The sequence below is a fragment of the Heloderma suspectum genome, chromosome 5, assembly GCF_057233095.1.
Source record: "Heloderma suspectum isolate Gila_16-S chromosome 5, 16-S_ref, whole genome shotgun sequence".
Taxonomy (NCBI): Eukaryota; Metazoa; Chordata; class Lepidosauria; order Squamata; family Helodermatidae; genus Heloderma; species Heloderma suspectum.
Window position 1 is genome coordinate 123,446,175 of NC_139462.1, and position 25,624 is coordinate 123,471,798.

The 25,624-nt window shown below is 44.1% G+C and overlaps 1 protein-coding gene across 3 annotated transcripts in view; it reads left to right on the forward strand.

Moving 5' to 3' along the window:
* LOC146344359 (janus kinase and microtubule-interacting protein 1) overlaps positions 1-25,624 on the forward strand; it is a 97,878-nt gene that overhangs the window by 58,265 nt on the left and 13,989 nt on the right. For 2 of the 3 annotated variants that reach the window (XM_084859986.1, XM_084859984.1), the window contains exon 3: positions 5,293-5,421. In XM_084859986.1, coding sequence (XP_084716112.1) covers positions 5,293-5,421 — 129 coding nt within the window. Of the gene's footprint in view, positions 1-5,292; positions 5,422-25,624 lie in introns of those variants that run through there. The other variant, XM_084859987.1, reaches the window with a different exon arrangement.

Genomic DNA, 25,624 nt, shown 5'->3' on the forward strand with positions numbered 1-25,624 from the left:
GCAGTTACAGGAACTCTGGGGGAAAGTGACCATGTTGCACTTGAGTTCTTGGTTCTAAGGGAAGCAAAAGCCAAGTGTAGTCAAACGCGTACCCTGGATTTTAGGAAAGCTGATTTTAATAAACTCAGAACAATGATCAGTAAGGTCCCATGGCAAGCGACGCTAACGAGAAACGGAGCCCAAGATGGGTGGGAGCTTTTAAAAAAGGAAATTCTCAAGGCACAATTACAAACCATTCCAAAAGGTGGAAGACAACAGAAGAAGCCAGTGTGGCTTCACAAAAATCATAGGGATGACCTGAAAACAAAAAAGGACACTTATAGGAAGTGGAAAGAAGGCCAAGCAACAAAGGAAGAGTACAGGCAGGTAGCACAGAATTGCAGGGATGGTGTCAGGAAGGCTAAAGCTGAGAACGAGCTGAGGTTAGCGAGGGATGCTAGAAACAACAAAAAGGCTTTCTTCAGCTATGTGCATAGTAAAAGGCAGAGGAAATAAATGGTTGTTCAGCTATTCAATAAGGATGGCAAAACGATAACAGATGACAAAGAAAAGGCAGAGGTGCTCAATTCCTACTTTGGCTCAGTCTTCTCTCAAAAGAGGGTCTATGACCCCCCTGACAAAGGCGAAGTACAGGCTGAAGGGGCAGGATTGCAGCTTGAGATTGATAGGCATATGGTCAAGGAACACCTAATGACTTTGAATGAGTTCAAATCTCCAGGGCCAGATGAATTGCATCCTAGAGTCATAAAGGAACTGGCAGAAGAACTCTCAGAACCGCTGTCTATTCTCTTTGAGAAATCATGGAGGACGGGGGAAGTGCCAGATGACTGGAGGAGGGCTAATGTTGTCCCTATCTTCAAAAAGGGTAAAAAGGAGGAATCTGGGAACTACAGACCAGTCAGTCTGACATCAATCCCTGGGAACATTCTGGAGCAGATGATAAAGCATCTGGAAGCACCTTGAAAACAATGCAAGTGATTACTGGAAGCCAACATGGATTTGTCAAAAACAAGTCCTGCCAGACAAATCTGATCTCATTTTTTGATCAAGTCACCTCCCTTGTGGACCGTGGGAATGCTGTAGACATCATATACCTCGACTTCAGCAAAGCTTTCGACAAAGTGCCCCATGATATCCTGATAAGCAAACTAGCTCAAAGTGGGCTAGATGAAACAACGATCCGGTGGATCCACAGTTGCCTACAGAATTGGACTCAAAGAGTGCTTCTCAATGGGACCTTCTCAAACTGGGGAGAGGTAACGAGTGGGGTGCTGCAGGGCTCAGTCCTGGGCCCAGTGCTCTTCAACATTTGTATGAATGACTTGGAGGAGAAGGTGCAGGGAATGCTGATCAGATTTGCAGATAACACAAAAAGGGGGGGATAGCTAATACTTTGGAAGACAGAAACAAAGTTCAAAGTGATCTGGATAGACTGGAGTGCTGGGCAGAAAACAACAGAATGAAATTTAATAGGGAGAAATGCCAAGTTCTGCGCCTAGGAAAAAGAAACCAAATGCAGAGTTACAAGATGGGGGATACGTGGCTCAACAACACTACAAGCGAGAAGGACCTTGGAATTGTTGTCGATCACAAGCTGAAGATGAGACAACAATGTGATGTGGCTGCAAAAAAGGCAAATGCTCTTTTGGGCTGCATTAATAGAAGCATCGCTTCCAAATCCTGGGAAGTACACGTTCCCCTCTACTCAGCACTGGTTAGGCCTCATCTGGAGTACTGTGTCCAGTTCTGGGCACCACACTTTAAGACAAACTTTGTCTTAAACTAACTGGAGAGGGTTCAGAGGAGGGCAACAAAGATGATCAGGGGACTGGAAACAAAGCCCTATGAAGAGAGACTGAAAGAACTGGGCATGTTTAGCCTTGAGAAGAGAAGACTGAGGGGAGATATGATAGCACTCTTCAAGTACTTGAAAGGTTGTCACAGAGGGGAAGGCCAGGATCTCTTCTTGATCATCCCAGAGTGCAGGACACGGAATAATGGGCTCAAGTTACAGGAAGCCAGATTCCGGCTGAACATCAGGAAAAACGTCCCGACTGTTAGAGCAATACAACAATGGAACCAATTACCTGGGGAGGTGGTGGGCTCTCCCACGCTGGAGGCCTTCAAGACGAGGCTGGACAGCCATTTGTCAGGGATGCTCTGACTTGGATTCCTGCATTGAGCAGGGGGTTGGACTCGATGGCCTTGTAGGCCCCTTCCAACCCTACTATTCTATGATTCTATGATTCTATGATAAGGAGGGAAGAAGATATATATAATTAAAATAATAAAACAAAATAGCCTAATTGAAGAGAGGGAGATGGTGCCAGTTTACTACTTCTTCCTCTCCTGCTCACTGGGCAGTTCCAGTGGCCTCTGTGAGGGGAGGAGAAGCAGCAGGAGATGGAGAAGGTGGTGATGGCAGTTTGCCTCTCTGGGTTCTTCCTGTCTTGCTCACAGGGTAGTTAGTTGTAATGGCCTCTGTGGTGAAAAGAGGGGGCGAGTCCCTGCCTGGTGAAGCAGGAGAAGGTGGGGATGGCAGTTTGCCACACTCATATGATCCTACCTACTTGCTCAGTTATTCAACAAAACGGCAGATAGATAAGTAGGACGGGGCTTTCTTGGCTGTGGTGCCCAGGCTGTGGAACACTCTACCCTGGAGACTCATCTTGGCCCCTCTCTGCTGGCATTCAAAGGTCAGGTGAAAACGGTGAAATTTTAGTATGCTTTTGACAATAACTAGGGCTGTGCATGGACCCCTGATTCACTTTGGAGGCCTATTCAGATCTTCTGAATCAGCCCTGATTCACTTTGGACCAATTCGGACCTGATCCAGTTTGGTTTGAATTTGGATCCGAATCTTGATTCGGATATCCAATTTATTCAGGTTTTATGTTTTCCCATTGACTTGCATTGGAAAACAGAAATGACCACAACTTTCTTGGTTTTTATGATAAATACATGAAATTTGGGCACCTGGCAGCCCCAGTGGAGGTGACTGAACCTGCCAAACCTCAGACAGTTTGGCCCAGTAGTTTTTGTGCTAGCCATGCATTAAATTTCCTCTTCTCAGAAACTAAAACAAAAGTAAAAACAAACAAAAACTGTCAGCCACACAGGGGATTAGAGAAGGCGTATTAAGGTACACCTATATCACCTAAGTATTTATACACCTAATCAGAAGGTGTATTAAGGAGACAATTTGGAGGTCACTGTCCCTAATCTCTGGTGTAGGGTGGTTTTTTTGTTTTTGTTTTAAATGCAAAAGTACTTTCCCTTTGTCTGTCTTGAATCTGCCACTAACCTGAGGCTCTCATTAAGGGAAGAAAGAAAAGTGAAACACCTCTTTGGCTGCAAATTGCGATGCACATTACCTGGAAAAGTCACACTGACTGAACTCAGTGGGGCTTATTTATTAATTGCACTGCTGCACTTTCTCTACTTCATATAATTTTATAAACCTCCCCCTTATTTGCCTTTCTTCTAAATTAAATAGACCAAACACTGAAGCCTTTTATAGAGGAGTTCTTCCAGTCCCTTGATCATTTTGACAGCTCTTTTCCCCAGGAAGGGCATAAAGCCTAGCCTGATCATATTCTTCTTATGGTCATTTGATGTACCCAAGGGAAAAGAAGTGACAGGTAGGGATGTCAGAGAATTCCGCACAAATTTTAAATGGGATCGAATTCTGACAAATCTGGTCTGTGGAATCCTCCTCGGAACAGAGCAGCCCGGTCGACCTAGACCTAGACCGGAGCTCACACGGACCCTTTTTTTTTTTTTTTTTGCTGAATGGCGGATTTTACGAAAATAATTACGAAAAGAAATCCGTAGATTGGAAATGGAGGAAGAAGAACGCCAACGGCTTTACCCTTTTTATGAGGCATTTTCCTTGTGACCCGAGGCTTTCTTTCACTGGGGCTGAGTCTTGAACTCAACAGAAATCCTCCCTCTTTTCTGTTTATTGTCTGTGGAGGTGAGGTCAGGTCAGGTCCGGTGAGGTCAGGACAGGTCCGGTGAGGTCAGGACAGTTCCGGTGAGGTGAGGTGAGGTCAGGTGACCGGAAGTTACGTGGGGAATCCCCACGAAGGGGTTTACCGTTTTTACGAAAATAAATATGCATTTTCCCTGTTACCTGAGGCTTACGGAGACTGACAGCGGGCGCGCAGAAAGGATTTCTTGGTGGTACTTACAGAATTATTTACATAAGTTTGGGGAGCTGGAAACAAAACGGCAGAATCCGGGGCATGCGGATGGCGGAACGGGGTGGCCCTTGGTTCCACGGAATCCACGCAGAGCGGAACTGCTCCGCACGGATTCGGGGGGGGAGGAACAGATTGCCTCCCCCCGTGTGGATTCCCCACTGGAACGGACAGTGGGGAATTCGTACATCCCTAGTGACAGGCAAAGTGTCTTGGAAAATCAGCAAAAGTGATGATGCACATTTTCGCGCATATGCAAATATACACATTTTTGCAATCACCACTTTATTTTTCAAAAACTGGTGACCACGGAGCTCAATGAGGCCGCCAGTGTGAGTGCGGGCCCCTCACCGAGTGCGGGCAGGGGGCAAGTGGAGGCAGGGGCTCGGGGATTCCGCTGGATTCCAGGATGGAATCCGATGCCCGCACCATCTCTACACAGCGCGCGCGCCCACACACGACCAAAAGAAAAGCAGCTACAGAAAGAAAAAACTACCTACAAGCTAGGGTGAGGGGAAGTGAAATAACGCTAACACCTAACAGAAGAGAAAAGGGGTTGTGATTTTTTTGTATTCTTTGTTTTTTTTTTATAAGAGTTGAAAAATGGGAAGGGAAGGAAAAGTATTTGAGAAGGGCAGGGTGCCAAAGAACAAACAGTACAAAGCAATTAAATGTTGATTACCTTGGAAATCCAAAGACCTTAAGGCCTTGACTGGCAACTAATTTTTAACAGTGGATGTATTTTGAAGCAAAGACTGAATGGCTAGCAACAATAACTCCACTACTGACACACTGACAATTGATCTGAGCCTCAGGGCTGGTTAACCCCTTCTCCTCCCAATGGTCTCTTATTGTGTTACCTCAGCTGGTTCATACCCATTTGTGTGTATCTTAACTGGTGCACATGAGTGAGCAGCTGTGTTGCATATGGGGAGAACTTTGATAGAGCCTTTGTTGCTGATTACACTGGGGAGGGGATATTAAAGAGCCATTTCCCTATGTCTTAGCTTAAGAGAAAGTGGCCAGGTGCATATGGAAAGGGGAATCATTTGGTATCTGTCTGTAACAAAGATCCTTGGTCTTGTTTCAGAGGTGTGTTGTGGAGACATTTTTTGGATTTGATGAAGAATCAATTGATTCAGAAATATCATCTGTAACTTCTTATAACATAGATAAAATAGACAGGACTCCAGCTACGCCAGAAGAAGACTTGGAAGATGTAAGTACCTGTGTATGTAATAAGTGAATGCCCCCTTACCACTTTTTAGTTAATTTGCTCTTAATTTATCCTTTGCATCTCTCTCTCTCACTCTCTCTCTCTCAGACATAATACAATCACTTGGTTTTTCAAACCTTGAATGTGTTCAACAGAAGTCTAGATATCCTCCTGTTAACGTGTGCTTGCTCTGCCTGTCACTTTGCTCCCAGCCTGCAATTTTGTTTCTCATTTTCTTTTCCTACTCTGCCCAACTCCTTCCAGCTTCATTATGTATATCTGTTCTCAAATCATATCTGTTAATTAATTCCTCACTTTCTATTCATTGCGCATCAGGAATATTCTTGCCTCTATACAGTAGCAGCTGATGCCCACTGGGGCTGGTGGGGCAGAGGGCGGGTCATCAAAGGCAGAGCCAACTACTTTTGAATTCACAGCAGTCAGCAACCTGTAGCACATAAAAGGTAAATTGAGTCACATGACCTGTAAGATCATCACTAAAATGTGGAGTGTGGGGGGGGGAGGGTCATGTGCAGATGACACAAAATGGGGCGGGATAGCTAATACTTTGGAAGACAGAAACAAAATTCAAAGTGATCTTGATAGACTGGAGCGCTGGGCAGAAAACAGAATGACATTTAATAGGGAGAAATGCCAAGTTCTGCACCTAGGAAAAAGAAACCAAATGCACAGGCTGAAGATGAGTCAACAATGTGATGTGGCTGCAAAAAGTGCAGGACACGGAATAATGGGCTCAAGTTACAGGAAGCCAGATTCCGGCTGAACATCAGGAAAAACATCCTGACTGTTAGAGCAATACGACAATGGAACCAATTACCTACGGAGGTGGTGGGCTCTCCCACACTGGAGGCCTTTAAGACGAGGCTGGACAGCCATCTGTCAGGGATGCTCTGACTTGGATTCCTGCATTGAGCAGGGGGTTGGACTCGATGGCCTTGTAGGCCCCTTCCAACCCTACTATTCTATGATTCCATGAAAATAATCAATTTAAATATATCATTAATAATCTCATCATGTCACATTTTCCTCTTGGGCTAGTGCAGCTTCAGGATGTTCTGGTAAGTCTTGAAACTGTTTTGCTGGGGTTCCTTCTAGGCAGAACATCAAATCTGCCACCAGAATTCAGGGTAATCTAATTTTGGCAGCAACACTATTCTTTAGGGCATCTGTACACCAACCTAAAATCCTGCATTTAAAGCAGGGCTTTCTGCTTCCATTTTAAATGCAGGATCACAATGACTCCCTTTTTCACCCGCTTCCTTTCCCCCTCTCCTTCCCCCCTCCTTCTCCCCGTATCTGAGTCTTCCCTTAATCTTTCATTGATCTCACTCCTCTTCTTGCCACTTTTCCTCTTTTCACAGAGGGAACTCAAGCAGAACTCAACTGGGTATTTTGCTAGCTCATTATCTGCGATCTATTTAAAAATGGGCCAAAGGGCATTTAGTGCAGGAGATGCCCTGGAGGGACATGACATCATGTAAAGAGCCCGCAAACTTCTGTGCGGGAGCAATCTCACTCACAGGATAAAAGCTCCATGTGAAGAAAGCTTAGTGTTTTCAGATCCTTCTATCTGAGTCCAATCGGGGGCGTTATTCAACTTTATGAGTTTAACAACTTGGGCTAGCTGAAAGGCTTCACAATATTTTATTAGATTTGGTACTGCCAATCCTCCTTTTGGAGCAGGTCTATATTTTACACTGTTTATGACTTTTAAGCTTTTATTACTCCCAATGATAAGCCTCTTCAAAAACTTTTGTCCAAAATTTTATTTTTTTAACATCTGGATACAAAGGAATATTTTGAAACAAAAATAAAAATTTTGGTAATATATGAGCTTTTACTATTGCAAGCTTGCCTAATAGAGATAAATTTAATGTAGCCCATCTTGTAATTCTTTATAGAATTAAAAAGTTCTTATAATTTCTATGAACTAATTGATCAGTGTTTTTTGTTAGCCAAATTCCTAAATATTTAAGAGTAGAATAACAAAGATCTAAGTTGGATATTCTTTTAATTTCTTTTTGTTCTTCTTTTTTTCTTCTTCGAATTTTGAGGCTTGGATAGCCAATAGAAAGCAATCCTTCCCAAAGTTCTGTCCAGTATTAACCGTTCTTAGAGGAGATCCATGAAAATGAATGGGACTTAAATTAGACTAATGTTGGATGCAACACGTTTTAAAGACTTGATCTCTGGATGCAGAGTATAGTAATTTAGGCCCTCATGTTACTGGGGAAGAGTTTGATCTGTTACCAAGGGAATGTTTATCATCATCATCAGTTCTAACAATATAGAATATAATCAAATTTATCAACAAAACCAGCAAATATCACAAAGTTCCCAATAACACAAAAGGCTGTACGTTCTCTTGATTCTTATTACACCAATACATTGCAAATAATTACCACTTTTCTATAAATCTATTATTTTGCTGTCTTCCCTCTCTAACCCTTACTATATTAGTTAACTTAACCATATGTATTATTTCCCATACTTTAATAATCCAGTCATCAACTGTAGGGGCTTTCGGTTTTTTCCAGTTTGCCGATATCAGCATTCTGGTGGCTGTTAATAAATGCACTATCATCTCTGTGTCATCAGATAGAACAACTTCCTTGACATAACCAAAAAGAATAATTACTGGATCCAAAGGTAGTCTATATCCTGATATAATCTCAGTTTCATCAATAGTCCGTAATGATTGGGCAAAACCAAAAAACATGGGCCATATCTGTGTTAGGCATTTTACATCTCCAGCACCTGTTATCACCCTTATGATAAATGTGGCTAAGCCAAAGAGGCGTTAAATACCAGCGGAATATACATTTGAAAAAAAATTATTTCAGGTTTGTGCTAATAGTCTGCTGTGATATAGTATTCCAGATCCAAGTCCAGGTACCTACTGGAATCAGACAAGTTAGTTCTCTTTCCCAGCTTTTCTGATAATTAATAATTGTAAGATCTAAATCTAATAGAACTTTATAAAGCTTACTTAATAGGTTTTCCTGATTGTGTATCATCAAATTTTCAAAGGTGTTTTTTTCCCGAGGAGGTCCGGATTTCCCTTAAAACTATACTTCTAAGCTGTAGATACTGAAAAAATAAAGGTTGGGAGTATTGCATTTCGTTCCGTATTTGTTCATATGATTTAAATGCTCCCTTATCTATAAGTGTGGTTATTTCTATTAGCCCATGATTGTACCATAAAGATAGATTGCCTAATTGCGTTTCATCTATCATCTCGTCATTATACGTAATAGCTGTTAATGGAGTTAAACCTGGACTTAATACTCTTTTAAGTTTCAACCAGTTGTTAAACTGGGTTTTGGTACATGGGTTCATTCTTAATATATTTCTGTCAAATTTATTACAGAACCATAAAGTATTTTTTAACTTTGTTGAAACATTATACTGTTCTAATTCAGTTGCTCTATCTGGATTAAACCATGTCTTCAAATGCATAAGCATAGCCGCAACATAATATTTTTTTATGGATGGGAAGGCTAATCCTTTGTTGGTTTTATTAAAGTTTTTTTTGCTATTCTTGGTTTTTTCCCATTCCAAACAAAATCTAAGAACATTGTTTGCCAGTCTCCAAGTATCTTTTGTGGGACCTTTAATGGTATGTTTAAGAACAAAAATAAATTTTTTGGAAGTACCACCATTTTTAAGGCAGATATCCTACCCATCCATGAAATATGAAGCTGGTTCCAGCGAACCAAGTCCTCTTTTACTTCAAGCATGACCTTACAATGATTATATTCTGTTAAGATATCAATATTTTGTGTAATCCATACCCCTAAATATCTAACTGGAGTATCTTTCCAAGGAATGTTATATTCTTTGGTAATCTTAGTTTTTGTAGAATTATCCATATTGAATCCGATCCACTCTGATTTTGTAATATTAATTTTATATCCTGGTACTTGACCATATTCCTGCAACGTAAGTATTCACAGGATCATATAAATAAATAATTATATCATTAGCATAGAGACTAATTTTGAACTCTTCTCTACCAATCTTTACCCCCTTTAATATATTTTCCATTCTAATACCTTGAGCAAGAGGCTCTATAGATTCTTGTTGTTGCATCCGTTTTTATATTCAAGACACAATTGGTATCCCCTCATAAGGATATTCCTCCCCATGCAAATTGCCTAACTTTAGCGAGGAATTTTTGCATAAATTCATATTAGGAGCGTAATAGAATCCAATGGTTTAACCATCTGTCTCCCAGTTTACTTTTTATTACTATATGCCTATCATCTGGGTCCTTTAACTGACCTACAACTTCAAATCTAGAGCTCTTCATAAAGATTATAGCTGCTCCCTTTGATTTTGACATCCCACTGGCACTCTGTTTTTCTCCCAAGGATGGATGATTTATAATACATTGTACATGTTTTCTATGATGCGTTTCCTGTAGCAATAAAACATCAGCACCCAATTTATGGATGGTCTGCATTATTCTTTATTGTTTAGCTGGCGATCCGAGATCATTCATATTAAAATAATTTATGTTTAAACTATCTAAGATATTAACCATTAGATTTACAGTTCATGCTTTTAATCTTCTCAGACCACCATCTTGTACACTCATTTTAATTTGGACTATTAAAACGTGGTAAGTGACTGTATTGCAACAATGAAGAAAGGACTGTCTGCAAAACCCTCCTCCCCCTCCCCTCCCTCCCCCCTCCTTGCCCAACACCTGGTATTGAGGCCAACATGCCACCAGATCCCCACAGAAAGCTGTCCCATTGTGGACTCCACTGAGAGGCCAAGAGCACTTTGCTCCTGAGGCTGAATCCCTCCTTCCCCCAGCCCTTCCACCCATTATAGATCTTTCTAAATATTTTCAAACTATAGAAAACATGAGTCAACAGCTTAATTATCAACTAGTCTTCAATTAATCACTGTATATTCAATATTTTCTTCTGCCTTCTGCTTTCTTCTCTTGTTGTTGCTTTTTCTTCTCTTGAAGATTCTCTTTATCCTGTGTCTTCATTAAATCAGTCTTAGGCACATAAATCTTTAATTCTTTGCAAAAGTCTTGTAACTGCTCTATAATAGTTATGATGATTGTGTTGCGCTCCAGCCAAACAATCCATTTGAAGGGGAATCCTCACACATATTTAATTCCGGGGTTTCTGAGAGCCTCTGTGTACAGCTTCTACTGTCTGCATCTCCTGATGGTTTTCATTGTGAAGTCCTGGAAAATTTCAACCCTATCTCCTTGATACTGCAGATCTTCTACATTGCTCAGTGCATGATAGGTGGTTAATTTCATTGTATAATGAGCAAACCTTGCAATAATATCTTTCCGATGCCCTTCATGTATTTGCTTAGGACCCACTCTATGAATTCTTTCCAGATCTTCTGATGTGATTAGGTCTGGGCAGAAGTCTTGAATCCATTTCACCACTTTATCTTTTGAATCCTCCTCCTTGAAGCCTCTCTGGTGAATGTTAAGATGGCAATAGCGGTTGTCTCACTCTTCCAACTTATCTCGTAAGACCTTTCTTTCTTTCTTTCTTTCTTTCTTTCTTTCTTTCTTTCTTTATATCATGAACTCTAGCCTCTTGGTGCTGAGCCAAATCAAAAGCTTCACTCACTGTTTCTTCTATTTCTTTAATATTTTTCTTCATTTCTGCCAATGTCTCTGTTACTGGTGCTAGAGCTATACTCAAATCTGTTTGCAAATCTTTGCTTAGTTATTTTAAACACTTTTTCATATCCTCATTAAGTTCACTAGCCAATTTAGTTTTCATTCCTCCCCTCCCCCTTCATCTTACCCAATGCCATATCACTTTCACTTTCATCTGATGAATCTGAAGAATCGCTTCAGACTCCTGCTTGTGAGGTGGCAGCCAAGCCTTGTTTTGTTCCACTTTCTTTTGTCTCTTCATCTCATTAGTTTTCCCAAGTATTATTTGTTTAATGTGCTGGCTTAAGTCACATTTAAGTGCTAATTATAGGCAGCTAGGGACTGGAGCAGTCCTGTTACGCTGCCATCTCCCACCGCAGCAAGCAACGCCCTCTCTAGTTAGATTGAAGTGGAGAGCAGAGGAACTGAATTTTTGTATTTTGTAACAATGTATCATGCAGATGAAGATAATACAGGAACTATATCCAATTGCCATCATTTTTAACTAAGTATTCTTTAAACTTTCAATTCAGACACGTGAACAATTGCAGGCTGATCTTCTCAGATGCCAAGCAAAAATTGAAAACTTGGAAAAAGCTCTGATTGGGAAATGAGAGGTAAAAGGCTCCCTTCATGCCTTCTGTCAGTTGATCCTCTCCTCTGCATGCAGTGCTACACTAGTCATCTTCATTGCTTCCTGGTACATTTCTATGTCTAACATATACTAGCTGCTATTCTACCACTTGAAAAATGCTTGTTAAGGACTGTGAGAAAAATATTGCATTAAATCAGGGGTGCACAATCTTTTTAGCTCTGAGGGTTGTGTGTAATGCTGATTTGGAGAGTAGGGCATGTACACACATAGGCACATACACACAAATCCCACCTGCCTCCAACTAATCCCACTGAAACAGTGAGATCTCGGTGGTGGAAAACCAGCCTTCTTCCTCCATTACTGACATAGCTTCTCTGTGCATGGAGAAGAGGGACTGCCCTTTCCTCCCTGCACAGAGATGAGAGTGCAATCCAGGCAGTGGAGGAGGGGACTGGCTCACTTCCTCTGCTGCCCAGATTGCCTCTCTCAACATTCTCGATACAGATAATTGCTTCTCTGCTGCTCAGTGCGGCAGAAAAAGAGCGATCCGTATGATTGGCGGTGGGTGGGGGGAGGATTTGAGATGGGAGGTGGGGGTCAGGGCAACTGTGAGGGGGTGCAATTTGGGGGGGGCATGGGCTTTTCACCCCTGTATTAAATATGACTATTGAATAGCTTAGCTTATAGAGCACACTTATCTACTGCTGCTCTGATTTTGCCTCAAGCAATTTTGTTATAGCATTCTTTTTCTTGCTATTTTGGCAACATACTATGTGATTTTGAAGAAAGGTGTTGACTTGCCCTAAGACACATTCTCTTGGAGAGGATAACGTGACTGATTACTAAATGTCCAAAGAGATCTGTCTGGGACTGTGGGTCAAAATACACATTACTTTAAGCACACTTTTTTTAAAAAAAAGGTGTTAATACTGGCCACTTTATCTTTTCACAAAAAGCAGCAACGAAGGCCCACAATCTGGTTAACCCTCTCCTCCCCATGAGTTGTGATTCCAGTATAGATCAGCGTGCTGCATGGCTGCTTTTTCTTTTTTGGAAAAAAAAGTAAGTGGCCAATAGGTTTTAAAAGCATGCTCACTGTAATGAGTAGTTTGGCCCCCAATGGAGCCAATTGAGATGCGATATTGAGTCTTTGTGGAATCTCTTCACAAAGTGATTCTGTTAAGTGTACACAGATGCAAGTGTTAGTCTGGTATTCTACAGAAGTCAATCTGAAATACACAAAATGTGTGGGTCAAAGTATTAACCTAAACATAGAGCAGTTCTTGCACCTTAGCAATGATATGGTACTCTGTCACTATTAAACAGTGGTATCAGGCATCCATATGCTGTAGTGTATTCCTAGGGCTGTCCCTCTCCTGAGGCAAGGTGAACCCCTGACCTCCAGGCAGCAGATCAGGAAGGGCACCAGATTTTGTGCACCCTGCCAGGAAGGTCACATACCCTGCCACCCTATGCCTCACTAAAAGGAATTTTCAAAGTGAGGCAAATGCCGGAGGAGGAAAGAAGCTGGCATGGCTCTCCGGACTCACTGTTGCCACCCACCCTATACCTCACTTTGAGGACATCTCAGAGTGAAGGCATTATATTGCCAAGAGACAATGGTTCTTTTGAGCAGATTTGGAGGCAATGAACACACCAATGGGTCAGGGCTACAGATTTTATTGAATAGTGAACAAAAGGTTAAATGAAGACAGCTACAGAGACACGTACAGAGTAAAATTGTTATAAGCTTTACTTCCCCTTTCTGTTGTTGGGAACCCTTGGAAAATGACAACGGAGAGACCCCTGCCAATGGCCAGCATGCAGCACCTTCCTCAGTCCACGTCTATGGTGAGGTTCCCTTGGGACTTATACACTGTTTTAGCCCCATAGACCATAATGCAGTTTGCTAACTCCTGCTTGCAATGCTGCTTAATCACACCTCTTGTTTTGGTCATGCAACACCCTTGACCACATTCATATATTCTTGACAAGATAAGTGAATATGTGGCCAGCAGCCAATATGGATAACAGTGTGATCACCTCAATACTCCCAAAACTCCCTAAGCAGGTGGCTAACCTCGAGACCTAACAAACTATCTCGGACAGATAACTAACCTTGCAACTAATCTTGAGAATAATCAGCAAAGAAGCCTTGCAGACCCTTTAAGGCAGCAGGAACCAAAAGGAGGTTCAGGCATGGAAGGAGCAACTGCTGCACACCAGTTAAACTCCTCAGTGAACAATTGTCTTCACGTGATTTCCACTACAGGCATAGGGTGTTCTGGAGAGTGGCTGGCCCAGCTTTCCAGAGCAGTGGGCCTTGTGCGGAGGGGTCCTTCCTCAAAGAGAAGCATTCTGAGTGAGGTGGCCCTGGAGATCACCTGTGTTGCCACAGCGCAGGTGGCCCCCTGCACCACTTCTCTGCCAATACTGTTCTCTGAGGAAGGACCCATCAGAAGAAGGCAGGAGGCGGTGGCTGGGGGCGGGGGGGGGGAGAAAAACAGCAGTGGATGCCACTGGGGAGTGGGGGGAGAGAGAAGAGAGTGTGGCTGTGCACCCTTCCACCCCAGGTGTTGGGCGGTCCTGGGCCAGTCCTGTGCATGCTTCATCAGCTCCAAAGAAGAATGTAGCCATTTAGCTTATGGGCCATCCCAGCAAAGTTGCTTCAGTAGCCAATTCTTATAGAACGTTTTCACATTTATGCACTTTTGAAATGATCCCTTAACCCCCACTGTTTTGGAAGAAGTGCTTGGTGAATGCAGCACTCTTTTTGTGTCAAACCTGCAACAAAATGTGCTCCCATTCAGGATGGCAACCATCCAGCCAAGCCTTCTTTCAGTATTCTCCATCACACACACACATTTTTGCCATCCCCCCACCCCTACAGACACTCAGCAGTCTGTGGCCACCAAGAATGCTCAGTTCTCTCTGTGCTGCTCTTTGGGGAGGGGGAGTTGTCCCCTTTAGATTTTTTAAGGATTCCTCCTACTTCTGCAAACTATGCGGTTTCCCAGAACATGCTGGAATGTCCTACCATGACTAGCTCAGGCTTAGCCCTAGGGCAAATCCATTCAGCAAAGTCAGTTGTTGGTTGTTGTTGTTTATTCGGTCAGTCGCTTCCGACTCTTCATGACTTCATGGACCAGCCCACACCTGAGCTTCCTGTCGGCCGTCGCCACCCCCAGCTCCCCCAAGGTCAAGCCCGTCACCTCCAGAATATCATCCATCCACCTTGCCCTTGGTCAGCCCCTCTTCCTTTTGCCTTCCACTTTCCCTAGCATCAGCATCTTCTCCAGGGTATCCTGTCTTCTCATGATGTGGCCAAAGTACTTCAGTTTTGCCTTTAATATCATTCCCTCAAGTGAACAGTCTGGCTTTATTTCCTGAAGTATAGACTGGTTTGATCTTCTTGCAGTCCAAGGCACTCTCAGAATTTTCCTCCAGCACCACAGTTCAAAAGCATCTGTCTTCCTTCGCTCAGCTTTCCTTATGGTCCAGCTCTTGCAGCCATAGGTTACTCCGGGGAATACCATTGCTTTAACTATGCGGACCTTTGTTGTCAGTGTGATGTCTCTGCTCTTAACTATTTTATCAAGATTTGTCATTGCTCTCCTCCCAAGAAGTAAACGTCTTCTGATTTCCTGGCTGCAGTCAGCGTCTGCGGTAATCTTTGTGCCTAGAAAGACAAAGTCTGTCACTGCCTCCACGTTTTCTCCCTCTATTTGCCAGTTATCAATCAAGCTGGTTGCCATAATCTTTGTTTTTTTGAGGTTTAACTGCAACCCAGCTTTTGCACTTTCTTCTTTCACCTTCGTCATGAAAGACCTCAGCTCCTCCTCGCTTTCAGCCATCAAAGTGGTATCATCTGCATATCTGAGATTGTTAATGTTTCTTCCAGCGGCAAAGTCAGTAGACAAGCAAAGGTCTAAACCACAGTATTATCAGACCAGAAAAAAGGACAGTCAAAAAGCAGGGTCTAATCAGGAGACCAGAAGCATGAGCATGAGAGATCAGTTAAAAAAGAAGCATGGAAACAAGGGACAGCAGCTGAGCTGAAATAAAAGTGCTGTTCCAGTAAGCAGCTGCTTTCAACCGAGAGTTTATAAGTTGGAGGTTCCAGAGCCCCATCCAGGATTCAGCTGCAGTACATCAGAGGCACTTTGTCATAAGTCTACTCATGACAAAGATCATGAGGAGGCCTTTACTTTTGAGGAAACCTCTTCAGCAACCAGACTCTCCTTCACCTGGTCACTGTCCTAGTTTGAATCTTTAGGTGTCAGCGTTTCAGGAGGTAGGTGGTGGCTCAGCATCCCTTCTGTTTCTGACGTTGAGCTCTCTGCCTTGTTAGAAGGCATATCTAAAGTTATCACCCCTGAGGTCCCAGGACCTCTTGGACTGTCCTGAGGTCCTCTGTTCCTCAGAGGAACAGAACTCCAAAGGTTCTAGCTCTTCCTCTGATGAGGAATCCTCCAGGGGAGTCATGATGTGATACCTCCCTCTTGTGCATTTTGGATACATAAGGATCAGCACTAAGTTCAGTATTAGTATATTGGATGATTGCGATAGATTGCGGAGAAACCATAAAATAGCACCCATCATCTCAGTAGTTTGAACTGGCAACTTAGAGAGCAATCTTATGGTCCCTGGACAAGCATCCGAGAAACCGTAGGGTGGCTTGGAAAACCCCTTCCAAGGTCGGAGACAGCGCTCTGACCTTGGAAGGGGGAGTCAGAGATCCAGCCCCTGACACAATCCCCTTGCCGCCAGCACAGAGAGAACTGTGCCAGCTCCATCTCTGAGGTCAGAAAAGAAAAAGAACATTCTGGTGGGCTGAGCTCCTCCATCCTCCTTCCCTCCCTCTCCAAAGCACTCTCGCTGGACAGGCTGAAAAGCCCATCTAGCAAAAATATAGGAGAAGAGAGGATGGGGAGACAAAGACCCCCTCTGCTGTTCCTCCTGCCCTGCTGGCTTTAGCCTGGCAAGGCATAGAATCTCAGCAGCCTCCATGTTTGGGGGCTTCCGAGCAGTGAGGGCGCAGTTCATAGAGTTGCTCCTCAAGACTGCTTGTGTATGCCCAATGAAAAAGTTCAAATACATATGCAGAATTCCGAACTCTTAGTAGTGCATTTATGGGAGGGGGAGTGACTATGAATGGACTCCAAGAAAAGAATGTATGTTTGTACGCGCACGCGTGTCCACTTCTTACACACTTGCCATATGAAATTTGACTTGGAGGAGCCTTTTGCAGAACATATTTCTAAAAATGGATGCATCATATAACTTTCTCAGAACAAAGGAGATAAAAGGAGGAGGAACTCACCCTATGATTTCCTGGAAACTAGGCCAAAAGGAAGTTCTCTCTGGTACATAAAAAAGCTCCTCTTTGTCCTCTTCCTTATAAACATTTCCCTTTGTAATAGACAGAAACAAGCTCAACTGGAGGGGGTGGGTGGGAACCAAATGATCGAATTCCTTATCAGGCAAGGTTTATACCAGCCAATCAGATAATGACATCATTCTACATCCACTTTATAGGAAACTGTGATTAAGCATGTTTTAATTGCTGAGCACTTCACAGCCAGAAAGAACACTGAGCTACATCTGACAGTTGCCCTAGGACTGGAGTGGTAGGGGGGAAGAATGCTCTGACCCCATCCATAGCCAAAGGAACAAGAGCCCTCAATTGCTGTTCAAGCAAGGGAAGCTCAGCCTGGCCTAAAGTGCCATTAAATGCTCATGTATTGCTCAGTACCGTGTGCTGGCTTTGAGAAACTGTTCTCCCTCCTCATCCTTTTTCCTCCACAACCCTTCCCTGGTGTGTTTTTGTCACTTTAGTTGATAAGCCTGATGGCAGGGGCTGCCTCTCGTTTTTATTGATGTGACCCACTTTGGGAGATAATATTTCATAGAATCGTAGAATAGTAGGGTTGGAAGGGGCGTACAAGACCATCAAGTCCAACCCCCTGCTCAATGCAGGAATCCAAGTCAGAGCATCCCTGACAGATGGCTGATCAGCCTCATCTTGAATGCCTCCAGAGCGGGAGAGCCCACCACCTCCCTAGGGAATTGGTACTTTGCTGAAAAATGGGATAAGAATGCAGTAAATAAGTAAACAACCCCCCCCAACTAGTCTAATAAAATGGAGGCAATTCTTCTCAAACACTCCATACAGAATTAGCATAACTAACAAGATAAGGGAAGGTGTCTGTTTCTAAGTGATAGGCTTTATTCACAGAGATAAGTAGGCACTGTCAGGATTCCCCTTTTGCCTACTGATTACTCCAGTAGCCAAATCAACACTCACTCAGACAAAAGGGCTGCTTTCCAAGGCTTTAATTCCATTTACCCTAACGAGATGCTAATTGCTAGAGACTCAGAGAACTACAAAGGAACAGCCATCTAGGGGTTCAAAGGGAAAAGGGCGGCAACTCTCTGAACTTAAGGGGTGGGAGGGGAAGTTCTCCCCCTCTCCTATGATGCTTCTGGGCGCAGCTGTTGACGTCGAGCCAATCTGGCTGAGCGCCGAAGCTCGGCCCCTGTGATCTCTCGCTGGTGCCTGCGCCTGCACCTCGCGTCTAGAAGCTCAGGTTGTCCTTCCCTTTCCATGCCTTGTTCACTGTCACTCCCAGGGATGTGAGAAGGGGGGGCTCCCCCTCCAGCTGTGCCGCTGATGTCTGGGAAAGTTCCTCCCCCCTCTGATTCTTCCTCAGAATCAGAGCTGCTTTGGGACTCTATGGGCTCAGATACAACCCTGACATCATCCCCACTCCCATGAGCACCCCCTCTTGCTCCCCCCCTGGGGCCCCGGGGTTGTAGGTGTATTGTTGGTGGAAGCATCTCAGCAGCAAAGGAGCATGCACATGCTCAGCTGGTTCCCAGGAGCGTTCGTCTGGGCCATACCCCTTCCAGTCCACCAAGTATTGCAGGCGCCCTCGGGAAAGGCGCAAGTCTAGGATGTCAGCGACTTCAAACTCCTCCCCCCACCACCAGCACCGGAAGTGGGGGGGTGCAGATGGAGTGATGGGGATTGCCAGAGACCAGTGGGGAAAGCAAGGAGCGATGAAACACAGAATGCAACTTCATGGAGGGGGAAAGAGCCAGGCGAAAAGTGACAGGGTTAATCTGGGCTGTAATTTGGAAAGGACCCATCCGGCGGGCTGCGAGCTTCTTAGCGGGGGAGCGAGAGGGGAGGTATCGGGTGGACAGCCAGACCCAGTCTCCCAGCTGCAGAGGCGGGCCGGGCTGGCGACGGCAGCCCCAGTTTCTTTATACGCTGCTTTCACTTGTTCGATGGAGTCCCGTAAAAGGTGGTGCACCAAGCACAATTCCTCTAAAAACTCATGGGCCACAGGCACCGAGGTAGGACCAAGCAAGGAGGGGAAAGCCTTGGGATGGTACCCAAAATTGGCAAAGAAAGGAGTTTGGTGGGTTGAGGCATGACATGAATTGTTCTAAGCAAATTCTGCCAGAGGCAGCAGGGAAAACCAGTCATCTTGTTGGTAGTTTACATAACAGCTTAAGTACTGTTCTAGAGTGGCATTGGTGCGTTTGGTCTGACCATCTGTCTAGGGGTGGTGAGCAGAGGAAAGCTTGAGCATCACATTGAGTAGTCCAAGCAATTCCCGCCAGAAATGAGCCGTGAATTGGGGCCCCCAATCTGAAATAAGTCCCTCCGGCCAGCCATGGAGCCGGAAAACATGTGACAAAAAGAGTTCTGCCATCTCCCTGGCCGTGGGCAGCCTGGATCATGGGACGGAGTAAGCCATCTTAGAAAATAAATCCACTACCACCATAATGGTGGTCTTACCTTGTGAGCGAAGCAAGTCGGTGATGAAGTTGAGGGAGAGCAGCTTCCAAGGGCCTGAGGGTGTAGGCAGGGGGTGGAGCAAGCTCACGGGTTTGCCCAAGGGGTCTTTCGCCTGCTGGCAGGTCGTGCAGGAGGCGACATAGGTCTTGATGTCCCGGCACACTCGGCGCCACCAAAGTTCTTCCTCTGCAGGCTGTCCTCCAGTTTAATCCTCAAGTACCTGGAAATGGTTCCATAGCTCCACTGCTTCCACTGGTGCAGAGTGGCTTCTCGTTCTTCTGCTCCTGTCACCCTTTTCCAAGGAGTATCCTCTACTTCATTTTTCCTCACCTGAGAAGTTTCCTCTTCTGCCTCAGCTTGCTGTTGCTCTTCCAGCTTCTGTACTTTGCTTTGCTGCTGTAGTTCCACCGTTCCGTCCAAGAACTCGTCGTCTTCTCTTATTCCCTGGAAGGTTGACCCTCGCCGCTCCAGTCCTCTTACTTTTTCTTCCAACAGCGTGATCAACTTGCACTTGTTGCACAGGTAGGCCATGTTGATCTCAGGCAAGAAAACAAATATGGCACACACCTTGCAGGTCACCACCACTGGAGAGTCTTTTCCTTCCATAGTCTCTATTCCCTTTTTGTTTCTAGCTTTCTAATGGTACTGGGATAACTTGGGCTTTGTCCTCTACTCACTGGAGGTTAATAACAGAGTCCCACTGGTATGGAAGTGTGTGTTACAAGAAAAGAAATTGAAAACAAAATTTGTTAGGGACCTCCTGCTTGACCTCCCCTGCTGAACTCCTGTTTGCTCTCCCTGTTTGCTCGCTCTGATCGCTTGCTCTCTGGGAGCTTGCTTGTTTGTATAACCCCTAGACTGCCTGGAGCAGCTTCCTCTGCTCTGCTCAGCTAGGAGGCAGGAAACAGACTGAAATTCCCCACTCACACAGCTGCTAGGAGTACTCAGGCCACACCCCCTCAATTCAATTGGAGCTCTCAGGAGGACATGGTGAGCACACTGTGACTCAGAATGGAAAGGACAGTCCCCTGGGCTTACTCTAGCCCACTTACCACTTTGCCTTTGTCTCCTCTTCCACTGCAACTGCTCTGCCAAACTCCTGTTTGCTCTCTCAGTTTGCTCACTCTGATCGCTTGCTCTCTGGGAGCTTGCTTGCTTGTATAGCCCCTAGACCAGCTGGAGCAGCCTCCTCTGCTCTGCTCAGCTAGGAGGCGGGAAACAGGATTTACCCGGAACAGACATTAAGCTAACTGGCCTGTTATTTCCCAGATCCCCCCAGATCCCTTTTTGAAAATTGGTAATCTTCCAGTCCTCTGGTATAGAGGCTGACCTTAGGGACATGTTGCATATTTTGGTTAGAAGATCAGCAATTTCATATTTGAGTACTTTGATAACTCTTGGATGGATACCATCTGGGCGGGTGATTTATTTGCTTTCAATTTATCACTACGGTTGAGAACTTCATCTTTCATCACCACTATTTGCCTCAGTTCCCCAGACTTCCTTCTTCAGGCATGGGTATCAGTCCTATAACTTCTGCAGTGAAGACGGATGAAAGAATTCATTCAGCTTCTCTGCAATCTCCTTGTCCTCCTTCAGTACTCATTTAACTCCATTGTCATCCAATGGCGCAACTACCTCCCTAGCTGGTTTCCTGCTTCTGATATATTTAAAGAATTCTTTATTGTTTGCCTTGATATTGTTAGCGATATGCTCTTCAAAATGCTTTTTTGCATCTCTTATTGTCTGCTTCCATCACCTTTGTGCAAGCTTGTGCTGCCTTTTGTTTTCCTCACTTTGGGCAAGACTTCCATTTTTTGAAGGAAACTCTCTTTTCTCTAATAGCTCCCTTAACACTGCTTCTTAACCATGCCGGTGATCTCTTGGGACTTGGTGCTACCTTTCCTAAGCTGTGGTATACATTTTAGTTGGGCTTCTATTATTATGGTTTTTAGTAATCTCCAAGCATTTTGAAGGGATTTAATCCTCTTGACTCCCCCTTTTAGCTTCCTTTTCACCAGGTCCCTCATTTTAGAGAAGTTTCCTCTTTTGAAGTCAAATGTGACTGTATTGGACTTCCTGGGCAATTTTCCTCTTAAGTATATATTAAATCTGATCGCGCTGTGGTCACTGTTTCCAACTGGTTCAACAACACTTACATCTTGTACTAGTTCCTGGCTCCAGCAAAGGAGATCGTTACCTTGTCATGGTGCTGGAGCTTGAGCACCTCAATGACGCCATGAGCTAAACCGTGAAGGGACACCCAAGACAGGAAGGTCATGGCAGAGAGGTCAGACTAAATATGATCCCTGGGGAAGGTAACGGCAACCCACCCCAGTATTCTTGCCGTGAAAACTAAATGGATCAGTACAGCCAGAGATATGTCAGTATACCATCGGAAGATGGGACTCCCAGGTTGGAAGATGGTCAAAGTGCTACTGGGGAGGAACAGAGGATAAGTTCAACTAGCCCCAGATGTGATGATGCAGCTAGCTCAAAGCCGAAAGGACGGCTAGCAGCCAACAGTGCTGGTGGTGAATGACAAATCCAATGTTCTAAAGATCAACACACCATAGGAACCTGGAATGTAAGATCTGTGAGCCAGGGCCAATTGGATGTGGTTATTGGGGAGATGTCAAGATTAAATATAGACATTTTGGGTGTCAGTGAACTGAAATGGACTGGAATGGGCCACTTCACATCAGATGACCACCAGATCTACTACTATGGACAAGAGGACCACAGAAGAAATGGAGTAGCCTTCATAATTAATAATAAAGTGGCTAAAGCAGTGCTTGGATATAATCCAAAAAACAATAGAATAATCTCAATTCGAATTCAGGGTAAGCCATTTAACATCATAGTGATCCAAATATACACCCCAACCACAGATGCTGAAGAAGCAGAAGGAGATAAGTTCTATGTGGATCTGCAGCACCTACTGGATAATAAGCCAAAAAGAGATGTTATTTTCATTACAGGAGACTGGAATGCTAGGGTGGGTAGTCAAACGACACCTGGAATTACAGGCAAGCATGGTCTGGGAGAACAAAATGAAGCAGGACGTAGGCTGATAGAATTTTGCCAAGACAACTCACTGTGCATAACAAACACTCTCTTCCAACAACCTAAAAGATGACTTTATACATGGACTTCACCAGATGGTCAACACTGAAATCAGATTGACTACATCCTTTGTAGCCAAAGGTGATGGACATCTATACAGCCGGTAAAAACAAGACCTGGAGCTGACTGTAGTTCAGATCACGAACTTCTTATTGCACAATTTAGAATCAGACTAGGGAAGACCCACAGATCAGTTAGATATGAGCTCACTAATATTCCTAATGAATATGCAGTGGAGGTGAAGAATAGATTTAAGGGACTAGATTTAGTAGATAGGGTCCCGGAAGAACTATGGACAGAAGTTTGCAACATTGTTCAGGAGGCGGCAACAAAAAACTTCCCAAAGAAAAAGAAAACCAAGAAGGCAAGATGGCTGTCTGCTAAGACACTGGAAGTAGCCCAAGAAAGAAGGAAAGCAAAAGGCAACAGTGAAAGGGGGAGATACGCCCAATTAAATGCAAAATTCCAGAGGTTAGCCAGAAGAGATAAGGAATTATTTTTAAACACGCAATGCGCGGAAGTGGAAGAAGATAATAGAATAGGAAGGACAAGAGACCTCTTCCAGAAAATTAGAAACATCGGAGGTAAGTTTCAGGCAAAAATGGGTATGATCAAAAACAAAGATGGCAAAGACCTAACAGAAGCAGAAGAGATCAAGAAAAGGTGGCAAGAATATACGGAAGATATGTATAGGAAGGATAATAATATCACGGATAGATTTGATGGTGTGGTCACTGAGTTAGAGCCAGACATCCTGAAGAGTGAGGTTGAATTGGCCTTAAGAAGCATTGCTAATATTAAGGCAGCAGGAGACGACGGTATTCCAGCTGAACTGTTTAAAATCTTGCAAGATGATGCTGTCAAGGTGATGCATGCCATATGCCAGCAAATTTCGAAAACACAAGAATGGCCATCAGATTGGAAAAAATCAACTTGTATCCCCATACCAAAAAAGGGAAACACTAAAGAATGTTCAAACTATCGAACAGTGGCACTTATTTCACATGCCAGTAAGGTAACGCTCAAGATCTTGCAAGGTAGACTCCAGCAATTCATGGAATGAGAATTGCCAGATGTACAAGCTGGGTTTAGAAAAGGCAGAAGAACTAGAGACCAAATTGCCAATATCCGCTGGATAATGGAGAAAGCCAGGGAGTTTCAGAAAAACATCTATTTCTGTTTTATTGACTATTCTAAAGCCTTGAACTGTGTGGATCATAACAAACTGTGGCAAGTTTTTGGTGGTATGAGGATACCAAGTCATCTTGTCTGCCTCCTGAGGAATCAGTATAACGACCAAGTAGCAACGGTAAGAACAGACCACGGAACAACAGACTGGTTTAAGATTGGGAAAGGAGTATGGCAGGGTTGTATACTCTCAACCTACCTATTCAACCTGTATGCAGAACACATCGTGCGACGTGCTGGGCTTGATGAATCCAAGGCTGGAGTTAAAATCACTGGAAGAAACATTAACAAGCTCAGATATGCAGATGATACCAATTTGATGGCTGAAAGCGAGGAGGAGCTGAGGAACCTTATCATGAAGGTGAAAGAAGAAAGTGCAAAAGCTGGGTTGCAGTTAAACCTCAAAAAAAACAAGATTATGGCAACCAGCTTGACTGATAACTGGCAAATAGAGGGAGAAAACATGGAGGCAGTGACAGACTTAGTCTTTCTAGGCGCAAAGATTACTGCAGACGCTGACTGCAGCCAGGAAATCAGAAGACGTTTACTTCTTGGGAGGAGAGCAATGACAAATCTTGATAAAATAGTGAAGAGCAGAGACATCACACTGACAACAGTGTGACAACAATTTAACCGTGTGACAACACTTTACAGTGTGACAACAATTTAACTGCATAGTTAAAGCAATGGTATTCCCCATAGTAACCTATGGCTGCGAGAGCTGGACCATAAGGAAGGCTGAGCGAAGGAAGATAGATGCTTTTGAACTGTGGTGTTGGAGGAAAATTCTGAGTGCCTTGGACTGCAAGAAGATCAAACCAGTCCAGAAATAAAGCCGGACTGCTCACTTGAGGGAATGATATTAAAGGCAAAACCGAAGTACTTTGGCCACATAATGAGAAGACAGGATGCCCTGGAGAAGATGCTGATGCTAGGGAAAGTGGAAGGCAAAAGGAAGAGGGGCTGACCAAGGGCAAGGTGGATGGATGATATTCTGGAGGTGACGGACTCGACCTTGGGGGAGCTGGGGGTGGCGACAGCCAACAGGAAGCTCTGGCATGGGCTGGTCCATGAAGTCACAAAGAGTCAGAACCGACTGAATGAATAAACAACAACAACTAGTTAGTTCCTGGGCGACACCACTTAGGATTAAATCCATGGTTGCCTCCCCTCTGGTTGGTTCCATGACCAACTGTTCTAGGGCACAACTGTTGAGGACATCAAGAAATTTAACCTTTTTTTCTTGGCTGGAACATGCATTTATCCAATCAAAGTGGGGGTAATTGAAGTCACCCATTATTACAACACTTCCTTGTTTGGAGGCCTCCCTGATTTCATTTTCCATCTCAAGGTCACTCTGAGCATTCTGGTCTGGGGGACAATAGCATGTTCCTAGCACTAAATTAATTTTGGAGCCTGGAATTGTCACCCATAGTGCTTCCCCTTCTAGGTGTTCTAGTCCACTTGACACTATGCCCTTTTTGATGTACAGGGCAACACCTCCCCAAGTATGCCCTTCCCTGTCCTTCCTACAGAGATGACCGTATCCCACTGGTTCTCTCCACTCCACCAAGTTTCTGTAATGCCAACTATATCCAGGTTTTCCTTTAAAATCAAGCACTCCAACTCTCCCATTTTGACTCGGAGACTTCTAGCATTTGCATAAAAACACCTATACATGATATCCCTCCCCAGATGCCTCTGTTGTGTGCATCTTTTGCTATGGGATGGCCCCTTTGGTTGGCTATTATGTTCTACCATGTACTCCTGGCTTATTTCCTCCCCTTCTACATTTGAGCAGTCAAAAACATTTTCATTT